Source organism: Macaca fascicularis, chromosome 4 (assembly GCF_037993035.2).
Source record: "Macaca fascicularis isolate 582-1 chromosome 4, T2T-MFA8v1.1".
In the NCBI taxonomy this organism is placed as follows: Eukaryota; Metazoa; Chordata; class Mammalia; order Primates; family Cercopithecidae; genus Macaca; species Macaca fascicularis.
Window position 1 is genome coordinate 10,892,827 of NC_088378.1, and position 27,357 is coordinate 10,920,183.

At 50.4% G+C, this 27,357-nt stretch overlaps 1 protein-coding gene across 1 annotated transcript in view; it reads right to left on the bottom strand.

The window, feature by feature from the left end:
* The window catches only part of IGF2R (insulin like growth factor 2 receptor), a 133,730-nt gene that overhangs the window by 15,632 nt on the left and 90,741 nt on the right, over positions 1–27,357 (bottom strand). The window contains exons 24-43 of the mRNA XM_005551504.5: positions 26,992–27,135; positions 26,710–26,885; positions 26,030–26,117; positions 25,021–25,236; positions 24,135–24,265; positions 23,766–23,863; positions 20,289–20,425; positions 18,074–18,264; positions 15,495–15,621; positions 14,652–14,771; positions 14,066–14,322; positions 13,563–13,781; positions 11,538–11,687; positions 9,305–9,466; positions 7,886–8,093; positions 7,376–7,522; positions 5,865–6,099; positions 4,931–5,067; positions 1,595–1,709; positions 494–640 (exon numbers count right to left, since the gene is read on the bottom strand). Coding sequence (XP_005551561.3) covers positions 494–640; positions 1,595–1,709; positions 4,931–5,067; positions 5,865–6,099; positions 7,376–7,522; positions 7,886–8,093; positions 9,305–9,466; positions 11,538–11,687; positions 13,563–13,781; positions 14,066–14,322; positions 14,652–14,771; positions 15,495–15,621; positions 18,074–18,264; positions 20,289–20,425; positions 23,766–23,863; positions 24,135–24,265; positions 25,021–25,236; positions 26,030–26,117; positions 26,710–26,885; positions 26,992–27,135 — 3,205 coding nt within the window. The remainder of the gene's footprint in view (positions 1–493; positions 641–1,594; positions 1,710–4,930; positions 5,068–5,864; positions 6,100–7,375; positions 7,523–7,885; positions 8,094–9,304; positions 9,467–11,537; positions 11,688–13,562; positions 13,782–14,065; positions 14,323–14,651; positions 14,772–15,494; positions 15,622–18,073; positions 18,265–20,288; positions 20,426–23,765; positions 23,864–24,134; positions 24,266–25,020; positions 25,237–26,029; positions 26,118–26,709; positions 26,886–26,991; positions 27,136–27,357) is intronic.

Genomic DNA, 27,357 nt, shown 5'->3' on the forward strand with positions numbered 1-27,357 from the left:
GAGGATGCCAGTTTCCATCTCAAGAGGCTCTCCCCAGCCAGTTCTGCCCTCTGAGTGCTAATCCACCTTCCTCAGGTGCTGTGTCCAGCACCACATGGCCCTCGCCCTGTCTGTGCACCTCGGCCACCGGCCCCCCAGAGCAGCCCCAGTACCACCGCTGAGAAACTTATTTTCCAAACACTGGTAAGCCCAGAAGATTCCTGCTTAAACATGTCAGAAGGCTTCAGCCTCAACCCCTGAGCTTATCATGAAGTGAGGGAGGAGGAGGGGGGATTTATTTTTACACTCACGAGAATTCACCATCTTTGGTGTTAAAACTTAATGGTTGAGTAATGCTTTTCCTCAGTTTAAGCAAAAGATGACGACGACTCCAGCAACAGTAACTAAAGCACAGACCTATTTATCCTGCAGCGCTCCCCGATAGGGAAAGAGCTGCATTGCTGGTGTAATTTTGAACACATTTCACAGCTCAAAAGGAAAACGTTTTACTTACTTAAAATAAATATCTCCGAGGCTGAAGCTCTTGCCATTTATAGGGTTGGTGATGGTCCCATTCACCATCTGCACCTCCTGAGGCTTCACAGCGCAGGCAGCCCGGGAGTCCCAGCTGAAGTAGTAAGTGCAGCTGTCGATATCAAACCTAGGAGGAGGGAAGCACAGACTACGGTCACCTCCCCAGCCAGACACGAGGGAAGACTGCAAAACAGTGAACACCGCGCAGCCCCTGAAGCAGCTCACTGGCTTTCAGTCAAGGTGCTGCAAGACGTGGGCTGCGTCCCGAGGCCCCCACCCCCCAGGCTGCGCAGGTCTACGCAGAACTTCCTGACTCAACACTGACAGCAGCTCGGAGCAAGGACGGTTATTTCACTCACTTCTTTTCATCACCACAATGGATAGGGAAGATGACTGTGGTGCACACATCAGTAATGTGACAAAGCATGCGAGCATTCAATATAAACTCTTTAAAATTTGTAAGCCACGCAACATTGAAAACCTGGAAAAATTTGCTCCTAGATTTTTAGATTTTTAGGCTTCTCGGACTTATACATTCCTAAATCCTTTGGCAATTTCTGAGTCTCCCCTTTTCCAAACTGAACGTCTGGAAGGAATCAGTTCTGTTCACAAACAGCAGCTCACATGCACCCTCTGTTGGCCAAGCTCTCCCTCGCACCAGATGCAATGTGGCCTGGAAAACTTGAACATAATCCAAGCACATCCCAGGTCCAGATGCAGGTCCCAGCTGCTTGAGGGTACCAGCCAGGCTGCTTGAACACGTTGGGTGGGACAAATCAACGCCCCTTTGTTCCTACTATGACATTCAAAGGTGGAGGCCAGTTAAATACTGCTCAGCCAGTGCTAAACATAGTTCAAGAGACAAGCTAGCCCAGAGAAGTTGCACTGGTCTTGCAATAGTGTCTCAGCACTGTATCGGGGGTCTTCCCTGCCTGGAGCAGCCCTGCCCAATACAGCACAATCAATGGCTCTGGCCCTGACCTCCTCACACTCAGCCAAAACCCGCCCGTGAAAACCCCAAGGAGGAATTCCTCCAGTGTGCTCACTGCACAGTCCCGCGCTGAGCCCCCAGTCTCCTGACCTCTTGAATGCAGGTCTGCCCACCGTCTTTGTACAGGTCAATTCTATCACGGAGGATGCGGTCTTATTTCCACCACACGGATAACCTCTGGAGTACGTGACAACCACCTTGTCACCTGAAACACACAAACGATTGAACTGACATTATTTCTAGCACATTATAAAAAGCCTCAGGCAGGCGCGGTGGCTCACGCCTGTCAATTCCAATACTTTGGGAGGCCAAGGCGGGCAGATCACTTGAGGTCAGGAGTTCGAGACCAGCCTGACCAACATGGTGAAACCCCATAAATACAAAAATTATTCGAGCACGATGGCAGGTGCCTGTAATCCCAGTTACTCGGCAGGCTGAGGCAGGAGAATCGCTTGAACTCAGGAGGCAGAGGTTACAGTGAGCCAAGATCGAGATAGTGCCATTGCACTCCAGCCCGGGCAACAAGAGCAAAACTCCATCTCAAAAGCAAAAACAAAAAAAACAAACAAATGAAGCTTCAAAGTTGGGAGTAAAAATCTGGTTTAAAGGCCAGGAAAGGCCGGGCACGGTGGCTCAAGCCTGTAATCCCAGCACTTTGGGAGGCCGAGACGGGCGGATCACAAGGTCAGGAGATCGAGACCATCCTGGCTAACATGGTGAAACCCCGTCTCTACTAAAAATACAAAAAACTAGCCGGGCGAGGTGGCGGGCGCCTGTAGTCCCAGCTACTTGGGAGGCTGAGGCAGGAGAATGGCGTAAACCCGGGAGGCGGAGCTTGCAGTGAGCTGAGATCTGGCCACTGCACTCCAGCCTGGGCGACAGAGCGAGACTCCGTCTCAAAAAAAAAAAAGGCCAGGAAAAAATCAAGTTTTGGCTCCCTAAAGGTTTATCGACCAGTTCTTGCATTCTCATGCTCAGGGGTGGCCACCTGGCCCATTGCACAATTGCCACAGCCCAAGTCCTGGGGTCAAACCCAAACCCTCCCTCTCCCGCACTTTGTGGCCCTGGGTTGCTAAGCTTCTGAGCCTCAAGGGCCTTCCCTGCAGAACAGGACACTGTCCAAAGCAGGCAAGTCTCAGGCATGTATAGAAAGCGCCCGACAAACTCATGTGAACAGTGGGACCCCGGGTAATGGCAGCCTTCATTATTGCTCCAACTGTGTAAAATTTCTGTATCCTATTAGGTGCTTTCCTGACAGGTACCCTCATGTGAGCCTCCCAATAACAACACAGCAGGGAACAGAAAAAGTGAAAAGCCAGAAACAGAGACCAACTGTGGTTTTCTAGGGTCTTCTAGCTTTAAGTCAAGCACTGTCTTTTAAAAGTGACCCTTTAAAAGAAAAACCTGAACCCTCGAACCTGCAGGGTCTGAGAGAAAAGCGAGTATATGCTTTAAGCTGCAAGTATCACTGCGGCAGCGTGGCCGCCAGGTTCCAACTCTCAAGCCACCGCCAAGAGGCTGCTCGTGGCTGCCCAGGGGGCTGTTCTGGAAATGGTCCAGGCCCAGCCTGGCTGCATGGACAGACGAAGTCTCCAGGGCATGGCGCGGGGTGTGCAGGGCAAGCATGTGCCTTCCACCCCGATCACACACACACAGATTCTTCCAGGCAGGGGCACGCGGTGGAGGTAACACGGGCACAGTGCCCACTTCCCGAGTGTTTTCCACAGGACACAGGCTGAGGTGCTGGGGGCTGCCGGATGGTGAGGTAGGAGGTGGGACTCTAGGCTCTCAGCCCTGCCCCAAATTCAAAGCTGCTCCAGCTGAATTTGTTTTCAATATTGGGCTTCTGTGTAAAATTTTGGAAAAAAGAATTCCACTATTTTGCAGAAAATGTTTAAAACTTCCGGCATATGGGATCAAACAAGCAACGACTTCAGGAGTGTAAACAGCCCATACCGATTGGGCAGGAGGCTCAACCTCCCCGCCTCAGGGGCCCAGTGTGTGGAACGGATGACGACACTGCCCCATGGAGCGCATGGGGATTAAACATATATTAAGCGCAGCTGCTTGAGACATGCTGGTTCCGGAAACAAAAAGTCTACCTCCCACCCCCACAGGGTGGGGTCCGTTCCCTAAGTGGACAATGGACGCACCGTGGCTGTCTGCAGATGCTGTCTTGTTGGCGCCAAAGACTAAGAGCTCACTGGGTGCGTCAGACACCAGATTACTTCTCGTTCCAGTCAGCAGGTGCTCAGGATACCAAATGCCAGCCCCAGGAGAAAGCAAGAGCTCTTCCCGCCTGGCGAGGAGGCCTGACTTGCAAAATGGTGCTCCCCAAATGGAGGTGGCCTGCAGGTCACCGCTGAGAAGTCAGACGATCTAGTTCCATGTCACTCACTACTCTCTTTTGCTCCTTCTGCCTCAAGCTTTTAGTGAAGCCTTAAGTGTTTTAGTGATTGCAGTTGGCTGACATTGGGGAAAGACTAGTCGAATACCCGTATGTACTGCGACATGACAGGGGAGAGAGCCGCCCTCCACTACCTTCCCTCCTTCCCCCTCTGGGGCAGTGTGGGAGTGACAGCAACCACTGACCTCCAAAGCGGTTAGGAACCTCCCGGGGAGGCGGGTCTCAGGCTGGCGATCTGGGCGCCACTTCCTGTATATACGGCAGCTCTCCCTCCACTACCAACCTGCAGAGTCTGCGTATGACTTTTATCAAGGGTGACAGTAGTTTTCTCGGAATTCTCTTTCTCCATCTCAACATCTCAAGCTAATCTGAAGTAGTCCTATAGTTGAATCAGGACAACTCAGGAAACCCCACTCCAGTGTTAAGAGGCAACGGTGAATATTTTCCTTTACTGGTCCCTCCAACAAATCCTAATTGCTCTTAAGCTAAGAAACCTCTATTTTCCGCCTTTAAATAATGAAAGAAAACATCTTTCACTCACCAACCAACTACAAGATCAATTCCCCATTAAAAAGCATCGTTATTATCTTCAAAATTGTTAAGACAGTTTACCAAGATGCAGCCCTGAACTACCTGCACCAAGTCCTCATGCAATCGTCTGGCTTGCCTCAACAAACACGTGTGTCTATGTCAGTTTAGGCACTTGATCTACAGCTAGAACATAAACTTCAGAGGAACGCTGAACATTCTGAGACCTCCCCCTGGACAGACGCACTTTCCCGAGATAGCCAAACCCCTCTAAACACACAGACTGGGACCTGCAATCTCACATAATACAAAACGGCACTCATTTTAATGTTCCAGGAGAGCCAAAATGCCTGTGAGACAGTGACAGGCAATCACATCTGGAGGTTTCCACCAAAGCATATGCTCACTCTCCTTGCTATCCTGAGAACACCCTCACCTTCCCGGTTCAGATGCGGCTCCTTGAACCAAGGACCAGGACCCACAGGCCTTACCTATGACATCCAGCTTCTGCGTGTGAACGAGTCCCAGGACCTGGACGTCACCAGTTGTGCTCCTTCTGCAAATGCTGGCCCTTTCAGAGCAGCCCAGGGGTCCTTTATATATTCTCTGGCACAGATTTATATAGTACCTAGAAAAACGACACAAAGGGGCAAGAAACCGGCAAGCAAGTGACGTCTCTGCCCTTGACACAGGAGGGCTCTTCGCTTTACTTTCAGAGAAAGGTTCTGTAACTAAGGGCTCCATTCCATCACTGAATGTAGCTTTTCCAATTAAAAAAATAGGACAAAAGGAAGTCATCACTGAAGAAGGGAGCTTCCCAACCAGGCACACCCGGAGTGGAATATCCACACCTGCGGTCACGCTGATCACAGCGTGGCGTGGCAGAAAGAAGGGCTCTGGGGCTGGGAGAGGCAGGGGCTGGGATCCTGGCAAGTTTCCCACCTTACTTAGAGCCATTTAAACCCTCTGAGTCCATGCCCTTGCTCCTCGGTGATGCCTTGCCAGGAGCACCTGGCAAGAGGGCGCTCCCCACACAGAGTGGTCAGGACCATGGGCTGACCCCAGCCAGCAAAGCCTAAGGAGCTCCTGCCAAAGACCCAAGAAAGCCGACACACCTCCCACAACCTGAGCTACACACAAATGCAAATTGAGCCCGGCCTAACTCAGTGAGTCCAGGTTCTTCCAGTTCCGGAGGCTCCGTTTCCGGTCACCAAAGCTCCCGCTCCCACTCTGACCTCAGAATCACCCTCTGTGCCAGGTCTGACACTGCGGGCTGCTTCCAGGAGCAGCCACAGCTCAACCGCCATCAGCCTCACATGGGCGTGGTATTCCCATCCTTAGAACCCCAAGAGCCAACCATCATCAAGCAGTCTGACATTCATCGGCTGAGGGTGTGGTGCTGCGGGCGGATGGGAAGGCACTCACGAGACTCCGTCGTGGACCAGGGACCAGGACCCGGTGAGAGAGGAGAGCAGCCGCAGGTCGTAGGTTTTGTGTTTCTGGATGAATTTGCACTCCATCTTCTTTGGAGGGCAAACAACTTTCGTTTTCCATTCAAATGTCACATCACACCCACGCACTTCACTGAAGACTTGTGGCCTCCCAATGTCCTCGTCTTCATCACACTTAAATATGATGCTGGATGTCCGGTGGCTGTTTGCTGGGGAGCAGAGGCGGGAGAACGTCAGACCAAGGCCTGCACCAGGGCACGTTCCCGCACCTCTTCCCCAAGCTGCCTCAGGAGCACCTGCAGACTCCATCCGCCATCTGGCAATGCCCCATGTGCTGCCCTGGCCACATCTCATGTTGATTCACTCATGTGTATCCTGACTCCAAACACATCCAGCTCCTTGGCACAGCCTTTCATCATACTTCTTAATAACCCCACAGCCCTAGGTAATTCCTCAGATGGGTGTTCAATATTTGACTAGTCTACTAATCACCAAAAAAATTAAGACAGCTGGGCACAATGGCGCATGCCTGTAATCCCAGCACTCTGGGAGGCCGAGGTGGGTGGATCACGAGGTCAGCAGTTCGAGACCAGCCTGACCAACATGGTGAAATCCCATCTCTACCAAAAATACAAAAAAATTAGCTGGGCAAGGTGGCGGGCGCCTGTAATCCCAGCTACTTGGGAGGCTGAGGCAGGAGAATCACTTGACCTGGGCAACAAAAGCAAAACTCCATCTCAAAAAAAAAAAAAAAAATTAAGATAATAATACAATACCTACAAGTACTTGAAAACACAAGTGTGATTCAGAAAATAGGGAATAATGTTTTGTCAAAATAAGCCTCAAAACAAAGCTATAGTAATCCTTTGTAAATTTAACACATTTGGTTCCTTAATACATCCCATTATGGTCCCTGGACATGTATGAAAATTAGTAATTTTTCATGCATTTCTTCCATCTCACGGTCCGTAGACACAAGTCACAGCAGTTGGCTCCTCTCATGAAACTTTCTGAGCACCACAGGGGCAAGGTGCTGAGTGTGGCTCACCAAGAAACCCCACTCCACACGTGGACTGCCACATGGCAGAAAGTCAATCAATGAGTCGCCTGGTTTACTGGAATTCTCACTAGCTTCAGAATCCTGAAGACCCACGGCAGACATTTATTTTGCTGAGGCATAATTTGAACCACCAGGGCTAAAACCTGGTGTGCGGACACAAGGCCCTCTGGCTAGTGTGTGGGCCTAGCCAGCCACCCAGCACAGCATTTCAGGGCAGCTCTACTGCGGTCTGTAGATACGGTTACCCAGCAATCTCACGGAGCGATTCAAATGTTTCTCTGTGGGAAACGGCCCGAGTAAGAAAATATTTTATGCAAGACAATTCCTGCCACTGACTGGCGCATCCACAAAGGTCTCAGTGTGAATTGAGCCTTGAGAGTATCAAGGCCCCAGGCCATGCGGGGACGCAGAGCCTTCCTACTCACAGTGTCTGCAGAAGCCCCACTCGTGGTCTCTGTCGTAGTCCGCCGTTGTGCTGCACCACAGCTTTGCCCTGCTCTCTATGACACACTCCTCGTAGCTCTTCCCGTTGAACGTGAAGGGGAAGACGCAGGGGATGCCTTCATCAGTTTCTAGAAAGAAGAAGAACATCTGAATAATCCACATTACCAGTGTGGCGGCTGTGCCTCACCAGGCACAGTCACCTAAAAATGCAGCAGGAGTCCCTAAGGAAGCTGCCCATCGTAAAGCACCTATGTGACAACTGGCATTCACCCACCAAAGCTCACCAGGCAACTGAGAGAACACAGTGTGATTCACGCACCAGGGTTCGCACCAGGGTTCACACCGGGGTGTACAGAGGAACAGCTCACATTCACGCCCAAGGTTACAGCACTCACAGGACCCTGGAGCTCCACTCCTCAGCTTCTTTCTGCTGCTATGTCTAATTTCTAGTTTACTGTGAGCTTGAAGTTTACCTCATTGCAAATATTTACCTGGAGGGCAACGATCACCATTCACATAACTTAACACGACAGCTTCATCCTGGTGCCGGTAATCCAGTTTCATTGACTGCAGCCGTCCAAAGGATGCCCCCTTGGTGCCCGAGAGCAGACAGACTCCTCCATCCTTACAGCCTCCTTGTTCTGGCCCGGCCGCAGCGGTGCACACCCCAACGCTGTAGGTGCGTGAGTCTCGAGTCACCTGGACAAACACCACGCGTGGCCGTCAGCAGGGTGGCAGCACCCAGGTCTCAAGGTGAAGAGAGAACCATTACTGCAGCTGGTGCCAGAGGCAGGTTCATGCAGAAGAGCAGAGACTCCTCTGTGTGCATCAGAGCCACGCAATCGCCTTGGCCCTCGGTTTTCCCTGGGAGGCCTCCCCCAACCCCTAGGCCCAGCTTGCTTGCTCCTCCTGCTTCCTGCCGGGGACCTCGGCCACCCCCTCAGCCAGCCACTGCTCTGGCTGTCGTCTCGTCACAGCTCAGTGGGAAGGGACCCAGCAGGGAGCCTCAGGCTCACCCCACCTCCCTCACCTGTGTAATAAGGCGTTGTGCAGGCCAAGTGAGTGAATGAGCAGAGCCGACGCTGCACGCTGAAGCGTGGACCTGACTCTCCTGGCCCACCCAGCGCCCAGAAGGCTCACACCTGCTGCAAACCTGTCGGGAGGACCTGTACCTAGGCAGAGGGCTCCATCACAGGAGCCAGGGTGTTGGCACCTGGGCCCAAAACTCCAAGCTCATCACTCACCAGCTGCTATGCCACAGCAGGTGCTGGGGTTCCATACCCCAGTCCAGGCACTGGCATGGTAACGCCTAGATATCGAGGCTTAGGGAGCTAGGGGCCCCCAGGCACCAGCGACTACGACACCACATCAGTAAGACCAACAGCCCACAGACCTAGCATAGGCCGCTCTGGGATGGCATGGAGGCACATGCCCAAGTGCCTCTCAATTCCAAGGCACCTCCTACCTCCCTCCACCCACAGCTGCCACAATCAGCAAACAACTGCCTTGATCATCTTTAGCCAGGTTGGAAGAATTAAATCCCCGTAGATTTCAGCCACCCGAGAGCTGGCCCTGCCCCCGTGGATACCTTACATTCATGTCTCCAGGCTGCCCCACCTGCTCTCTGTCTGATACAAAGGGTCTCACTACCCACCTCATGAGGTTACCTGATCCTCAAAAAGCCTTAAGTGCAGAGTCATGAGGTACAACGCAAGTGTCAGCTGTGCTGAGTTGGCCACACAATCCAGGAACCTTCCTGAGACTTGGCATGCCCTACGAGAGCCCCCAGATGCTGCCCAGTGGCCACACACACCCTCTCAGCTCACAGCTACCACATTATCCAAAACACTCCGGGCAGCCTCACAGCAGCTGGTATACCTGCGCCAGCACGCCCAGGGTGAACACATTACCTTAAAGGTGCTCGTGGAGAGGCTGGACAAGTTGAAGCTGTAGAGGAGCTGCTCATCCGTCAGGGCACAGCCTTCCGTCCTCACTTCATCAGGACAGACGACCGGAGTCTCCCATTCGAACACAAAGTCACACTCGCTGGTCCTTAACAGCTTAGGCATTCCCTATCGCCAGGAAGAGCATGGGTCTTAAAAACCCCATGGCACAGGGATAGATAGCAGTGACACACCACGCCCCTACAGGGGCTGCGCATAACCCATAGCGGCCTCTCAGAGAGAAGGGACGCTGGACAACAGCAGCTGAAAGACCCAATGCCATCTTCAAGGCACAGACATCACCTTGCCCCTGCCCCCCACATATCCCGGGAGCTCCCTGGCTGAATCCAGGTCTCATCTCCTACTTAAGAGAGAAAGCCTCAACGTTCTCTGCTACAGGTTCAAAGGAAGAAAGGGGGAGGACTTAAATGTCACGAGAGAGGTCTGTGAAACTGACACTCTGCCTCGCAAGTGCTCCAATCCACTGTCTCTACACACGGGAGACATTTATTCAAGGGGCAAGATGCCACGTGGCCAGATATTCCATAGGCCAAGTATTCTTGAATCACTTTATTTATTCCCTCCCTCATTCAACAGCAACAAAAAAAAGATGAGGCAGCTCTCAGGAATTCCGTTTGTAATTAATGTTAAGCATCTTTTTCCCTATGATTCAGTGGTAAAAGTACTTCCATTGAAAATGAAAACTGCTGGGGAGGAAAAATCTTCTAAAAATCTTTCTGGGACACCAGAAGACACATTCAGCATAAGATGCCTCATTTCTAAAATCAATTAAACACTAATCACTCTCAATGTGCGGCTGCTGAGAATTAACTAAAATCACATTAGCTAATTTGATTTGTCAAGTTGGCAGCAGTGTCAAAGCAAGGCATAGTTCCACACTCTTTAGCTGGTGGTGTGAGATAACAGAGCATCACTCATGATGAGGTGGGTCTTAGAAGTGAAGACTGTCCTTTAAAGAATGAAGAACTTAAAGCCCCCCTCAAGGCAAAGTCCACGTTGCCCCATGCTGTGTGCATCTGCAGAGGCATACAGACACCCCTATATAAATATGCAGATACGCTTATGAACAGATGAAATGAGTGGACTGAATACAGCTCTGCCTTTCCTTACTAACTAGGACTGTCATTACACTCTAAGATTCATGAACAGGGACACATCCAAGGGCTCTGAGGTGTTCTGAGCCCCTATGGAGTAGACCCAAACAGCAGGACTGTTTTCTTCTCCTTCTCAAATACTGTCTCTCCTACTGGCCAGACGGCTGCCAGGTCACTTTCTGTCACTGTCAGCACACCCATGTCTAACAGTCCCTTTACAAACCTGCTCCAGGCCCAAACATCATTAGGATATCTTTATCAGAATTACAAGACACCCAACAGATCCTAATCCATCAACTGAACTCCTAGGGGTCATATGAGCCTTGGAATCCATCATCTTTATTAGGATTTTAAGAGGCAATTCTCACACCCCCAGAGCCTGTGATCAAGCATATTAATACTTCTGTAGCTAGACGTATCAATATCCACATTAGGTGGGACAAACCCACACCACAAATAGCCTCAGTCCATTCATGTCAAAGGAGCCCCAAGTTTTCAGAGCTTCACAGATTTCAGAAGCGCAGATGAGAGGCTGCGGCGCTCTGTTCCTGGGGCAAAGAGCTGTTCCCCTGTGCAACTCATTATAATGGAAGCTGGTATTCTTTTTTTAATGCACATAAAATGGAAGTCAATACCTCCTTATAAGTAAAAGGTGCCACTTTGTTGTAGTTATTCTAATTCCAGGGGTCTTTTGTTACTTGGGAACTTCTGGGCTATGTCCTGAAAGACTACAGCTGCCCAAATGTCTTTCTGACTTCCCAGTTAGAATAAAATCAGTAATTGTTAAAATAAAAACAAAAGTTACGACACTTTTATGCATCAGCAGTCAAAGCTGAATGTCATTTCTATACTTGTGTTCTATGTTTTTAAATTATAGCAAGCTTCCATATGCTATTAACTGCAGGGAGCTCACTCAGCCTTCAATTAGTGGTTTAAATTATTCAGACACACTACTAGTGTACCTTCTTATCCAAGGCAGTCATTTTGAATAAGAGTATCCTTGGACCTGATATGCACTTTCTGGTTGTCTAGCCTTGGCTCACTAATCCAGTTAAGCATCTAGATCATCACAGGCCCACACTTACCATGCTCACGCCTCTCTTACAGTGAAACGCGATGAGCGAGGTGTAGTTGAAATGCTTGTCCGCTAAGCAAGGAGTACTGCTTTCAAAATTCAAGTAAATCTCATTCGCTACCGGATTGAGTATTGGTGGTCCTGCGACCCGGCCGATATCCTAAACAAAGAGCAAGGGCAAAGAGTATTTTAGGAAATTAGCCGTTCCCTAGGAGAGTGGAATTAAGAACTGATACAGAATTGCAAAAACCAGGCCTCACAGGTTCTGAGAATGAGCAGCATCTAAAGAAACTGGGTTTATACCAACTCCAGTTAGAAGGTTTGACAGATGCTATGTAACCTCCTTATGTCAGTGGTTATCATTTTGATTCTAAGGTTAGTTCTAAGGTTGGTTCTATTGATAGGTATCTTCAATTTTCAGAGATCCTAAGCAATAGGAATCTCTCTCTCCAGTCACATCAAGGATACTACAGAGTCCTCCCATCACCTGCTGAGGGAAGGTCGGAACCTGAAAAACCTCCAAGGATGCTACACAGTCCTCCCACCGCCTGGCAGGGGAAGGCCAGAACCTCCATGCTGAGCTGCCACCCTCACTGCCCAGTGCTGCTCTGGGACTGCCCACTGACGTGGCCCAGCAGTACCCATTGGCTATGCCCTTGGGAGAGAGGACAGGTGGTGTTCACTGTTCATTTTCATTGCTTAGCACAGCACCTGGCAACACAGTGGCTGCCCAACAGATATTTTCGAGTGAATAAGCAAATAAACAAAAGACCAGTCTGAGTATTATGAGAAAAAAAGCCTTTTTTTATTTTTAAAAAGTAAATAAAGGCGAATGGCCAGGAATGGTGGATGTGATGAACGTGTGTATCCGTGCGCGTGTGCGCACGTGGGTGTGTGTGTAAGCAGCCTCCCCATGATTTTGTTCTCAGCTACAATGCTCTTCATTCACCACTGTGGGGCATGTTCAGACCACGTGGCACCACACCTTCTCCAGTCAAAGAACTTTCTACACCTTTTAACATTTGACAGCCGGTGGCCAGGCAGATCGGACCCCTGAGGAAATGATTCCCGATCGAGGATCCCCGGTCTGCGCTGTCAGAAAGGACACTACCAAAGAGCTTCCTGGGGAGACTCAGCTTGTCCAGGCCTCTGTCTCACACAGAGCTGGAGCTGTGCTAATTCACACTGTGGCCGATCTCCTTACACACTCCTGACATCTCCCCGTATCACTGCCACATACAATGTCCATCTTTTAAAGGGCATCCAGGTATTTTACAATATATTTTACATCCTTAAAGCATAATAGATGATACAGATAGAAATACAGATGACTTGTGAGACACATTCAAGTATGAAAACATACCAAGGATTTGACAAAATATGAATGTAACTCACGGAGACAATTTTTAAAGACCCAAATTTCCATTAAAACATGCTAGCAAGCCGGGCACTATGGCTCATGCCTGTAATCCCAGCACTTTAGGAGGATCACTTAAGGCCAGGAGCCTGAGGCCAGCCTCGCTGGGCGACATAGCAATACTCCCATCTCTACAAAATAATTTTTTAATGCATAAAACCAAAGCTTTCAAGGCAAAATATTTAGCTATTAGCAAACGTACTCTTGCCCTTAATTATTAACTCCTCGCCAAAGAAACTGTTTGCATTTCACACGTGTTTTAACTGCAGAAGACAAGGCATTTCATACAAAGAAACCAGGCTAGGCCAGTGTGCTTTCCTGTCACTTTACCTAAAAACTTCTTGATTTGGGTCAACCCTGAGGCTCATGACAGGTAGAGTCCCTATACACATATTCATGTTATCTCCCATGCTCAATGACTGGCTACCATCATCAGCTGATAGTTCAACGTGCAAACCTTTAATCTTCCTGTAGTGGACCCAGAACACACATAGTTCCACTTACTTTCTCCATTTTTTTATGCTTGAGCAACTCTCCACTTAAGGCAAGAAACAATGCAAAGGTTATCACTAAAACTCTTGCAAAAATTATCTCCACCCTTGGATTTGTCGTACTTACTATGGGGGGACCATCAATAGGAACTTTGCACACAGCGGCTCCAGCAGGACAAGGCACTCCGTGCATGGGATTTAGTGGCTGACAGATATTGATGTAGAAATCCGGGTTGGTATCGGAGGCGTCATCCTCACTCTCATCATAAGCCTCATAACCACCCGTGCGATGAATGAGAGGAGACAAGTCAACAATAGAGCTTCCATTCCTCACGGAACATTCCGTCTGTTAAGTAGGAAAGACTGCTTTGAGTCTACAAAAAAATTTTCCTAATCACCACTAGGTCACCCATACGAATTTAAAAGCTGAATAACAACGACAAAAAAAGAAAGGTGTCAAAATGCTTCATTACATAGCACTGGGCACTTCCAGTCAACTTTATTACTGGGGCGATCAGGAGTGCACAGGTCAGCTGGGCATCTATTAGTGGGCAAATGAAGCTCATGAAAGGGCCCGGTTGCAGCTGGGCACTGGACATGCACTTCTCCCGTGCCCATTTGAAAACTCACCGCTTGCTCGCAGGCCAGTGGCGTGTGCCAGGAGAAGAAGAGAGTGCACGTCTGCTTGTCCAGGGAGATAAGCATGGGCCTATTGGTTGGCCCGGCCTCAGGCCTGCACACGAAACTGATCACGCTCTTATAGCTCAGGCCGGATTTGGAGGGACAAGGGGACCCGTCCTTGTACACCAGCTGCAGGACCTGGTCCACATATCTCAGCCTCTTGCTGGCCTTGCCCACGCTGATCCTGGTCTGTCCAAAGCAGGCCCCTGCACCACGAGGGAAAGGCGGAGAAAATACAATCACAGACTCAATGGCCAATTTTCTGATGAGAACTTTCTGCAAATCAGGACCATCAATTTCATAGCCAGCACTTGTAACTTCAAGTGTCCAATCTGGCTTTAACCATTGTTTTACATTGAATGTTCATTCCGTCACACGGCCATGTGTCCCCCACATGGGCTGACTGCTGCAGGAGACGGAAGCGTCTCAGCTTCCTGGCTCTGCTCATCCTTTTTGCCGTCGGCATGCAAAGAGGCCAAGGACAACCCCGGAGGACAGGAGAGTCAGACAGCACACGAGAGAACACAGCACTCACCCACGCCAGGAGGGCAGTTTTCATTCTCCCCACAGATGCTCATGTAGACCAGCCCCTTCTCGCTGTAAGCAGCTGTGAATCCCGCCCTTCCACTTAAGGAGGTCAGATCAAACAGGTGTCCTGAAGGGTGGAAGAAGATGGGGACACAGTGACTTCAGGGAGCTTAGATTTGGGAGGCTCATCACTGGCGAGCTCATGTGCAGATTATGCCAGCATTGGGACTTCTGACTTCTCACCACAACCCCTGTCTAAATCCTCCACCAACAGCCAGGCTGTATCATGAGACTGTCAGTCCCGTGATCCATGAGATGTCCCATCTTTAGCTGAAAAGATCGTGGCTCACAGCACCCTCTGCTGGGCCATACCACAGCAGCCACTAAGATTCCCGTGGGCATGGGGAGAGGCTGCCAGCGCACCTCTTGCTGCCAATGGACTGTGCCTGTGCCTTTCTGGGTGCCCAGCACAAGGGCAGGTGGGAGACTCCCGGCAATCCACTACGCTGACGCTGAAAGGCAGGCAGGGGCCAGCTCTAGCCTGCCCTGGTGAGCCTAGAGCTGCTGGGCTGACACAGTCAGTAACCCCAGCCAGGAGCACCTCTCACACCAGGAGAGCGACAGGGGAGATGGATTCTCTGAGGGAACATTCTCTCCTCCACTGAAGGAGAGCCAGGAGAACACACAGCGGCCCATCCGGAGAAAGGCCAAACACACCTACACACCACGACACCTCTGCCCAGGGCGCCTGCTGCCCACAGCTTCTCCTTAGGTCTCCCCCCTGATGAGCTGGGTTTGGTGAGGGCACCGTCTCTCACCTGCGCTGGGGTTAGCGACTGGCACCTCTCACCTGTGCTTGGGTTGGTGACCTGGCAGTCGTCATGCTCGTTGTTCTGCACAGGACAGGCTGTGGCCGTGGGCCAGGCGAAGGTGTACTCACAGTCCTCCACGGCGCTGATGAACATGGGCCTGGAGTTCTACAACAAAGCACAGACAGGTCCTGAAGGGATCACGCAAAAATTCCACGTCTATCATGATTTCAACTTACAAGTGGAAGCTTCTCTGAAAAACTCCACAGCATGTGACATTTCTGTCTCCATGTGCCTGTGGGATGAGGTGCAGACTGGGAAAAGCAAAGGGTCAGAATGTGTCCTGAGCTGCCATCATGGGCTTCCCCTGCAGGTAAGTGAAACACCCATAGACAGCAACCCACTTAGGGGACCAGGAAGGTCCCTCAGGCTGAGGAACAGGACAGGGGTTGGGGACAGGCGTGCAAAGAATGCTGGAAGGGCTACCGGGAGACACAAATGTGGCAATCACTGATAAAATTCTAAAAACCAAATCAGGTAAAATCCATTATCACAGTCAAAACAAAAAGATCCACCAAGAGAACTAGCCGATTCTACGCATCCTCCCACTGGCCCCAGCCAAGGCTTACGCTGCTCATCCCAAAACACTTCATGTCCACTGCAGAGCTGGCCTGATGAGTTCAGCAGCACCTTCCTTCCCAGGTAAACCCCATGATTCCTGCTGGGCACCCTGATAAGCCACACTGCAGTCCAGCCTCCCAGGCCCTGGCACAGGGGCCTCCACATACCCTTCACCCTTCCCTCCCAGCCACCTGGATCCTGGGCACAGGGGCCCCCACATACCACCCTCATCCTTCCCTCCCAGCCTCCTGGATCCTGGGCACAGGGGCCCCCACATACCACCCTCATCCTTCCCTCCCAGCCTCCTGGATCCTGGGCACGGGGGGCCCACACACTCCTAACCCTTCCCTCCCAGCCTCCTGGATCCTGGACACAGGGACCCCCACCCCCCTACCCTACCCTCCCAGCCTCCTGGGTCCTGGGCACAGGGCCCCCACACACCCCCCACCCTACCCTCCCAGCCTCCTGGGTTCTGGGCACAGGGGCCCCCACACACCACCCTCATCCTTCCCTCTCAGCCTCCTGGGTCCTGGGCACAGGGCCCCCACACACCCCCCAACCTTCCCTCCCAGCCTCCTGGGTCCTGGGCACAGGGCCCCCACACACCCCCCAACCTTCCCTCCCAGCCTCCTGGGTCCTGGGCACAGGGCCCTCACACACCCCCCCAACCTTCCCTCCCAGCCTCCTGGGTCCTGGGCACAGGGCCCCCACACACTCCCCAACCTTCCCTCCCAGCCTCCTGGGTCCTGGGCACAGGGCCCCCACATACCACCCTCATCCTTCCCTCCCAGCCTCCTGGATCCTAGGCACAGGGGACACGACACACCACCCTCATCCTTCCCTCCCAGCCTCCTGGGTCCTGGGCACAGGGGCCCCCACACAGCCCTCACCCTTCCCTCCCAGCCTCCTGGGTCCTGGGCACAGGGGCCCCCACACAACACCCTCATCCTTCCCTCCCAGCCTCCTGGGATCTGGACATGGGGAACCTCACACACCACCCTCACCCTTCCCTCCCAGCCTTCTGGGCCCTGGGCACAGGGGCCCCATATAACCTCTCACCTTTGTCCCCTACACGTGGGGCAGCCCTTTTGTCCTCGGCTTTGAGCCTCTCAGATCAGAGAGGAGAATGCTCAGGGGCCCCAGCAGCTCATGAGTCTGGGCTAAGCCTCTGCACAATCTTTCCAGGAGGAAACTTCCCTGCTGCTCCAGGCAAGAGGGCAGGCCTGAAGCTCCTGGAGCGCTCCCATCCCAAGCTCCTCTACTACTGCTGCCCACCCTGGAGAGCATGGGACGAGCCACCCTGACACCCAGCGGGCTGGTCCTGCCCAAGTTAATGCCCAACTTGGCCACCAAGCTCGTCGTGCACGCTAGCACTGGGGCTCACCACAATCACACAGAGAAACCAGCGTGCCGTCGACACCTGCTGACGTGCATGCCAAACAAGGGAAGAACTGATCACAGGCACTCATGCCCACTGACTGTGCACCTCCCGTGTGTCAGAAATGACACCTGGCACTTCCTACCTCTTCTCTCGAAACCCCGCAACGGGCAAGACAAGTATACCTCATGTTATGAATGAGGGAGCAGTGCACACTACCTGAGTAATTAACCAAGTTACGCGGCTGGGAAGTGGCAGCGCTACCTGTGACCTGGGCCCAACCAACCTTCTCGTGCTTCCCAACCTGCCGCCGTGAAGACAAAGGGCATGTAGTCAAACAACAGTCTCCCCCACAGCCTTCGCGGGGTCTGAGTCCAACTCTGAAGAGAACCAATTCTGAGTCAGGAACTGCCAGGCAAGCTTCTAAGGAGCCAGACAGCATGAGGGTTCCCCAGACTGCAGGCCGCAGCCACGCTGTTTCCCCAGCCTCTGGTAAGGGGGCATCATCCCAGGCTCTAGAACTCACGTCCCAAGGCAGATGAGGACGTGGGGCTCACCGCCCTGCACAGGGGCCCAAATCCCAAAGCTGCAACAGCAGAAGGCGCAGGAACAGTCCCTTACCACCTGGTTCTCGTTGCAGGTGAATCGGATGGTGGTTGACTTTTTCCGAATCCCGTCTGGACATAAGTCGCCATCGACGTATTTCAGGACAATTACGCCATCTCTCCACTGAGGTCCGTCCCTTACCCTGCCGAGGTTCACGGGCTTGGAGCTACCCAGCAGGCACGCGGCTGCTTCTGGAGGGCATGGCTCTGCAACACCACACACAAGAAAGGGTTGCCTTTCGTGGCTCCCCAGGCTAGAACGGAACTTCATCAGGCAAGAAATGTCACACATGCTGCAGAACTTCATACACTTTCTAAGAGTCACTCCAAAATACCTATTTCTTTCACATAAGTCAGATGACAATGACATCACGTTACTTCTCACTCACTTACATGCTGTTCTGTCACAGATGGACTGGGGCAGGTGGGCGTGAGGTGTAGAGGGATAGCTAGGCTGTAGCAGCCGAAATTCTTTCTGAACCCCATACAGGATGAAGCTCAAATTCCCAAATTAAGCCAGAGGAACATTTTAAATGGCCTACATCCACGCACCTTCTTTATTCAAGAAGAGACCAAGAATTCTGCCTGTTTCCCAGTCCCTAAAATGCCTGTGCCATGTGCCCTGGGTGAAGAACTAGTCCCACGCCACAGGGGTAGAGCCCCTGTGTCGAAGTCTGCACGGCACAACACAGCAAGGGGAAGCGGAACCACAGCCTCAAACCACGCAGAGGATGGAACCACCTGCTGCAGCTAAAAATAGCCACACCCGGCCGGGCGCGGTGGCTCACGTCTGTAATCCCAGCACTTTGGGAGGCCGAGGCGGGCAGATCACGAGGTCAGGAGATCGAGACCATCCTGGCTACCACGGTGAAACCCCGTCTCTACTAAAAATACAAAAAATTAGCCGGGCGCAGTGGCGGGCGCCTGTAGTCCCAGCCACTCAGGAGGCTGAGGCAGGAGAATGGCGTGAACCTGGGAGGCGGAGCTTTCAGTGAGCCGGGATTGCGCCACTGCACTCCAGCCTGGGCGACAGAGTGAGACTCTGTCTCAAAAAAAAAAAACAAAAAAATAGCCACACCCCCTTTGAGGTGAGCCACCCAAGATGCAGGCAGGGCTGTATGAAATGCCACGAACATGGGATGACTTTCATCTTCAGGATTCCAAGGGGCCATGAGTGGTACCAAGATCCCTAGAGGTGCCCTTGGTTTCCCATGTACAGCTGACATCCAGTCTCAGCCAAGCACTGCAGGTTTGGGTGAGCTGTCCCTGCATCACAAAAGGACTGACTATACAACTCTCAGCGTAACACAGGCATACACCAGGACCTCCACATCACACCCCCCATCTCCTACCTGCTAAGAAGGATTCCTCACCATGGTTATTACTTCTATCTATTATACCTCCGTCTCCTCATGTTCAGAAAGGGCTATCATGTTCCCAGCAGTCCTCAGCACTGATTTATGCTGGGCCATACTAGGGATCAATTGTTAAGACCCTTAAATCATTCTTCGTCCTGCTGCTTCTTGGCCAAACCACGTCCATGCTGCAGAGAGTAAAGTGCCTCCAAAGAATCCCCATCCTACTTGATTTTCCCCGATAAACTCATGACAAGCCACCACCCCATGAAGAGGCCCTCTCTTGCCAGTGACAGCCTTCGATATACTCACTACAACCACCACCCACGAGGAGGCCCTATCTCACCAGTGCCGGCCTTCGATACACTCACCACAATCACCACCCACGAGGAGGCCCTCTCTCGCCAGTGCCGGCCTTCAATATACTCACTACAACCACCATCCACGAGGAGGCCCTCTCTCACCAGTGCCGGCCTTCAATATACTCACTACAACCACCATCCACGAGGAGGCCCTCTCTCACCAGTGCCAGCCTTCAATATACTCACTACAATCACCACCCACGAGGAGGCCCTCTCTCACCAGTGCCAGCCTTCAATATACTCACTACAACCACCACCCACGAGGAGGCCCTCTCTCACCAGTGCCAGCCTTCCATATACTCACTACAACCACCATCCACGAGGAGGCCCTCTCTCACCAGTGCCAGCCTTCAATATACTCACTACAACCACCACCCCACGAGGAGGCCCTCTCTCACCAGTGCCGGCCTTCGATACACACTGCAACCACCACCCACGAGGAGGCCCTCTCTCACCAGTGCCGGCCTTCAATATACTCACTACAACCACCACCCACGAGGAGGCCCTCTCTCACCAGTGCCGCCATGCGGGGCCAGAGACTTGCAGACATTGATGAGGTAGTGCTCCGGGTCTCCCGTCGCAGTGATGGCTTCCCAGTTCTCACTGTACCTTGACAGGGACGAGAGGTCGAAGGAGTTGCCAGTTCCATCTCTGAAAAGAAGACAACGCTGCAGTTAGTGAGGCTTGGTCGTATTCTAGTTAAACACCGGGCACTCTGTCTAGAAAGGTTCAAGTATTCAGGCATAGTCTAAGCCTGACAGAACTTTAGACCCGACTTCTCTCTCTCTCTCTCTCTCTCTCTCTCTCTCTCACACACACACACACACACACACACACACACACCCCATCAGAATCAGCAACAACATAACTTTCCTGAACATACTAGTTCAGGAAACTATTAGGCTCACTTAAAAAAAAAATTTAATTTTAACAGAAAAACCCAAGTCTGCAAAGTGCGTGTTGTCTGTGCTCAGGCCACTGAGAAGTGGAACTCGCTGGTGACAAAGGCGAGCAGCCAAGATGCTCGGAGCACACACAGCGGGGGTCATGCCCGGGGCGGCCGCAAGCCACTTGTTGTTTAAAACCAAGGCCGCTGGCAGTTCCTAAAATTAAAATGGGCTTGCTGACCTGTCTGCACAGGCTAAAGGTTCACTAACTACACAAATCCCAAATACAGACATTAACTGGGAACCAAGCCCATGCCAGGCGCAGTACTGACAGTGAGCGAGACACACACTCTGCCAACACGGAGCAGGGACGGGAGCAGCTACAGGTGCCACCTCAGCGGCAGCTCTCAGTGCTTCAGACGGGAATGAAAACTGGCCATTCATTCAAAAGCTGTGCGCTAAACTGGGGGTACTGTGTTGAATAAAACAGATAAACATCATCAATCTTACAAAATTTACAAAAATTACCTGTGGAAGAAAATGACCGTGAACAAGGTAGACTTTTAAAAATACATAGTGTATTTGATGGAATTAGGACCTGAAGAAGAAAAGGCAGAGGAGGGGGATATGAAGTTTGTGGGGCAGAGGAAAGCAGCTGTTGAAATTTTAGAGAAGGCGTGACCGAGCAGAGGACCTGTGAATAGACTCCGAGAGAAATGGAATCACTACCATCCCGGCACCCAGTAAAGAGCATCCCGGGCAGACAGCAGCACGAGCAAAGGGCCCGAGGCACATAAGCCTGGCGCGACCTGAGAAAGGCAGAAGCCCCGAGTGGCTGGAACAGAGGGAAAGCGAGGTTAGAGGTAACACGGAGGTCATGTCCGTCAGAGGAAGAACTTCAGCCTGTGGGTCCCAGTGAGATAGGCGCTCACTGCGTTGAAGGTTCCAGCAAGAGCAACATGGTGGGACTTCTATCTCAAGAGGATCACTCTGATTACTGTGTGGGACTAACCAAACGTGTGACAAGGCACGTGGCAGGGAGACCTCGGAGTGGCAGCTGCAGTACTGCTGGCACAAGAGAAGGAGAGCCCAAACCAGGGGCAGGTGGCAGGAAGGGGAAGCTGTCTGAAGGTGATGGGGCAAGAACAGAGCTTAGTGAATATCACCAAATGCTCTAAAAGTAGTCAGTAGAAGAAATAAAAATAGAACTAACAAAGTCAAGGCAGAGGAAAGAGGAGAGGAGAACAGTACAGGTGAGGACAGCTTTCACCTTTTAAAAGAGAGTCAACAGACACCATTAGAAGCTGACAAACAGAGGTTTAGAGTTATAGAAGGTTTCAAAAAGAACCACAAGAGGAAATGGTAAAAAGTGTAGTGAAGCTAGGGGTAGGGGAGGGAGAGGTGGGGGAGAGTAATTTCATCTATTAATATTTTTGAACTCTCAATTACAATAGACATGTATTATTTTTTAGTATAAGAGATTATAAAATTCTCCTCTGACTTAATTCTACTTTTAAAAACTTAGCATAAAAATATCTTTAGGAAGTCTGGGCGCAGTGGCTCACACCTATAATCCCAGCACTTTGGGAGGCCAAGGCAAGCAGAGGATCACCTGAGGTCAGAAGTTCAAGACCGGCCTGGCCAACATGGTGAAACCCCGTCTCTACTAAAAATACAAAAAATAGGCCGGCGCAGTGGCTCACATGTATAATCCCAGCACTTTGGGAGGCCAAGGCAGGCAGAGGATCACCTGAGGTCAGAAGTTCAAGACCAGCCTGGCCAACATGGTGAAACCCCATCTCTACTAAAAATACAAAAAAATTAGCCGGGTGTGGTGGCGGGCACCTGTAATCCCAGCTACTTAGGAGGTTGAGGCAGGAGAATCATTTGAACCTGGGAGGTAGAGATTGCAGTGAGCCAAGATCGCGCCACTGCACTCCAGCCTGGGCAACAGTGTGAAACGCTGTCTCAAAAAAAAAAAAAAAAAAAAAAAAACACATAAAAATTAGCCAGGCATGGTGGTGTCAGTAATCCCAGCTACCAGGGATGCTAAAACAGGAGAACTGCTTGAACCAGGTAGGTGGAGGGTGCAGTGAGCCAAGATCACGCCACTGCACTCCAGCCTGGGTGGCAGAGCAAGACTCCATCTCAAAAAAAAATACATACATATATACATACACACACACAAATATATATACACACACACATATCTTTAGGAAAGATATATATGTATCTTTAGGAAAAAAGCTTTATGTGCAAAGAAAATCAAAGTTTTATTCCTTGAATATAAATACCAGAAAACTGAAGGCAGCCTCAAATGGCAGAAAGAGAACTGCTAAGTGAACCGGGGATATCTACTGAGAACATATCCCATCCAGTAGAAATGAGAAACAAATTAGTTTCACACGAAAATATTTACAAAATGTTAACTGGAAAAGGTAAGGTTACTAAAATTATGATTTAAAGTCATTGAACATAAATTACTAAATGCCTGCATTTACATACATTCCTAAAACCAAATGATTATTTCACCTACATAAATAACAGATGACACAACAGGACAAAGGCTAGAAGGAAACAGAATTGCCTGCACTTTTCCCCAGGAAAGTCAACTGTGACCAAGGGGCTCGTACTGGGTGTTTCACAGAGAGAAACTGCCAGGGCATGCCTCCAAAAAACAGAACCGGAGACCCACAGAACCAAAATCTCTAAGAATGGGACCCCAGGTGTCCAGAGGGCGATCTGGCAAAGCTGTGAGAGCAGCTCTGTGGACGATCACATGCAACGAAGACCTGCCTTCATCGCAGGGGTCACCACACCACTCCTGGCCCACTTTGCTCACTGACACGTGGATCACACAAGAGTGCCGGTGTCCACTCTTTGCTTCGGCTCCAATCCCTTCCCCATGCAGTCACCACAGCAGCTCAAGGTGGTGACGGAGCTGAGAGCTAACCTAGCCCGACTCCTCATTTTAATATGAGCAAACCGAGTCCTAGGTAAATCAACTGACTAATCTAATCCCCTGTACCCAAGATCACTAATTATTAAAGCAAAATCATACCAAGTTAGTCTGTCCAAAAGAGACAACGTATCCATTGACTTACTTGAATGAACATTCAGTCACATCGAAAGGTGGGCAGGCATACTGCGTTCGCCACTCAAACAAGTAGGAACAATCTGAAGTCTCCTTTAGAAACACTGGCTAAAAAAGTTAAGAGGCACATATATAAAAGTGAGAATGCAAAACTTTAGTTTATGCTTTGAGTTTTAAGAATGAAAATAGTAAAGAATGGTTATGTTCATGAAAATCTACACTAACTGATGAAAGTTTCAACATATTTTCTGTAAATGGTATTTTAAACTCAGCTAACCAGGAGATGTGATTAGATCTGAGGACAGATTCTTTCTAATATGATCCCAGCAGCCTGAGGGTGGGGAGAAGACCCCGCTGAGGGCTGTCGGTACAAGCTCACCTGCTGGGTGCTGCGGTCACAGTAGAAGAAGATGGCTGTGGAGCGCTGATAAACCTTATGGCAAGTGTCTCCCCCAGTGAAGTTCATTTTTAACAAGCCATTTTCGTAAGTTAGCTTCTGAGTCAGGAGACCTGTAAAGAAGGAGGATGTTAAACAAGGTTTGGTTCAGGTCCCTAGGCTGTCACACTTAGCCTAAGACATGTGACACCACACTCTGAAGAGTGTGGGACAAAGTGTCCCTGGCCTCCCAGTACGGTACCGTGCACTCCTGTCACATTACACTTTGGGAATAAAATCAGGCTTCCCCTTGTCCAAGGCTGCTGCAACGTCACAGACTGAACTGTGTATGATGACATGGGGCATTCCTTAGCTTCATCACCTAAGGGAATGCCACTTTCTCCACTGTGCCTGAGGGCTGTCCATGTACTCACCACCAGCTACTTTGACTTCATTTTTACAATTTCCTAAATGTATTTAAATCTTGCCCAACTGCTGAAACAGCATGAAGGACCAACAGCCTGCCCTGTAATTTTTACAACCAAACCTCATACTAAATGCATTCCCTCTGACGCAATGCTATCAAGTACTACCTCAGAACATCCATCACTGGCTAGCTCCCTGTGTCCCGATGTTGTCGGAAAGAAGAGAAATATGACCTTAGAGTCAGTAACTGGCATGGCTAAGAATAAAACAGACATGTTCTACCAACATCCTTCAGTATGCACTCTGATTAAAAAAACCAAGCAAAATCTGAAATATCATTAATATGCTTTTTTTTTTTTTACAGTAGAACACTCATGTTTCTGACTCAAAGGAAAATTCATCTTTAGCAAAATACTTTAATTACATTCCTTTGCAACAAAAGGAAAAGGACAAACAATGGTACCTGCCACTTTGTGAAATCCCTGCGGTTCCCGCTTTTCCTGACAGGAGGAGACCACCCTGGACTTGTCACTTGTTGGGCAGACGTCTGAGGAAAGCTTCCCACAGACCCGGAAGTAATAGGTGTATTCGCCGGCACTCACGATGGTGTCGTTGAGGCCCAGGGGCTTCAGGTCATACAAGTTGCCATGCCTTGGGTCTTTCACCTCACAGTTGTCTCCTTCAAGAACATGGAAGAAGTGAAGGGCCACTGCAACCACACACGCATTCATATTTTCAAGCAAAAAGCTTTACAAACCACCAGGCGCACTGGCTCACGCCTGTAATCCCAGCACTTTGGGAGGCTGAGACAGGCGGATCACGAGGTCAAGAGATCTAGACCATGCTGGCCAACAGGGTGAAACCCCGTCTCTACTAAAAATATAAAAATTAGCTGGGCATGGTGGTGGGTGCCCTGTAGTCCCAGCTACTCAGGAGGCTGAGGCAGGAGAATAGCTTGAACCCAAGAGGCAGAGGTTGCAGTGGGCCAAGATGGCGCCATTACACTCCAGCCTGGCAACAGAGCAAAACTCCGTCTCAAAAAAAAAAAAAAAAAAAAGTTTTACAATTTTGGTTAGGTAAATTCCAGCTATAAATGGGCATTAAAAGCCATTTTCACATGATTTTATTAATATATAATACAACTCGCCAGGCAAACAGCTTTCTAGGAAAGTCTAGGTCCCTGAAAAAAGACTTGCTTCATCAAACACAAAACCAAACCCCACATTAGTGTCTTCAAGCATCAGATGCCAAAAACCCATCGATCCAAGCATACAAGAAAAATGTCACTGGTGAAATTAGCAATGTGCTTCAGTAAAAAGAAAAGCTCAAGGATGAGAAATTATCTACCCCCAGCGTGTGTCTCATGACCCCAGCTATGGCCGTTACCACACGGTCTCATATCTAAGGCATCGTTCAGAACGTCTGCTACCCTATACATTTAAAATGACTCATAGGGACAGGCCCAGTCCTACCTTCCACTCTGACAATGGGACAGGCTTCCACAGTTCTCCAGATAAACACGTACTCACAGCCATCCTGAAGCTGAAACGTTGGTGAGCCCTGTAATATAAATCAACAGCCTGATTTGTTCCCTGTTTATTTTAAAAATTAATCAAATGGGGCTGGGCATGGGGGCTTACGCCTGTAATCTTAGCACTTTGGGAGGCCGAGGTGGGTGGATCACAAGTTCAGGAGTTCAAGACCAGCCTGGCCAAGATGGTGAAACCCCGTCTCTACTAAAAATACAAAAATTAGCTGGGCGCAGTGGCAGGTGCCTGTAATCCCAGCTACTCAGGAGGCTGAGGCAGGAGAATCACTTGAACCTGGGGGGCGGAGCTTGCAGTGAGTCAAGATTGCACCACTGCACTCCAGCCTGGGTGACAGAGTGAGACTCCATCTCAAAAAAAAAAAATTAAATACATGATAGCCACAGTTAGTACCCAATCTTTGACCTCCATGTGCAAACTACATAGCATTTATTAAACATTTAAGACCTGAAGAAATGAGTGCATTCTCGTCAAACCCCAGCAATGGCCGAAACTCCATGAAAACGCAGGCAAGTTTTAAACAAGCTGGAAGATTCAGAGGTTCAAGGGAAATGGGAAATGGAGTGACCGAGGGACAACATGTCATCGCTGGTCTGAACACACACCGATATCTGAGCACACTCAAACGTGATCCTGGTGGAGAAGCGCTGGTTCCCACACTTGTCACCGTTGACATACATGATGCTCAAAGATCCATTTGCCGCAGCTTGGGGACTCATCTGCACCACACCCAGGTTCCAGTTATTGACTTCTGACACTAAGCAAGACCCCATTGCGCTGCCTGGAAGAACAGAATTAGCAGTTTAGGCATGAGGAAGGCAATGACCTTGAGTCAAATGCTCTAACAATATGAACAGATGCCAATCAAGAGACCAAGTAGAACTCACCATGGCATCCAGGAATGTCAGGGAGAGGACTGCACACGCTCAAATAGAAAGTCCTCTTCCTCCCATCGACAGAGGTGTCAACAGCCGTCCAAGGCTTCCTGACTATGCTTAAGCCACTCAGGTCGTACTCATTTCCAGCCAGGTCTGAAACAACAAAAAACCACGCTGGAGAACTCTGCCTCCTTGTGAGCTCTCAAGAACGGCCTTTCACCCTAAATAAGCACTGAGGAGGCGTGAAGCTGGCATTCCTAACTATGAGAATAAGGAAATCCACAGGAGGCTGAGAGGCTTTGCCTACAAAACACGCCCGCTCTGTCCCTCAAAACTGCCCTTCACAGCCGGGTCTGGTGGCATGCACCTGTAGTC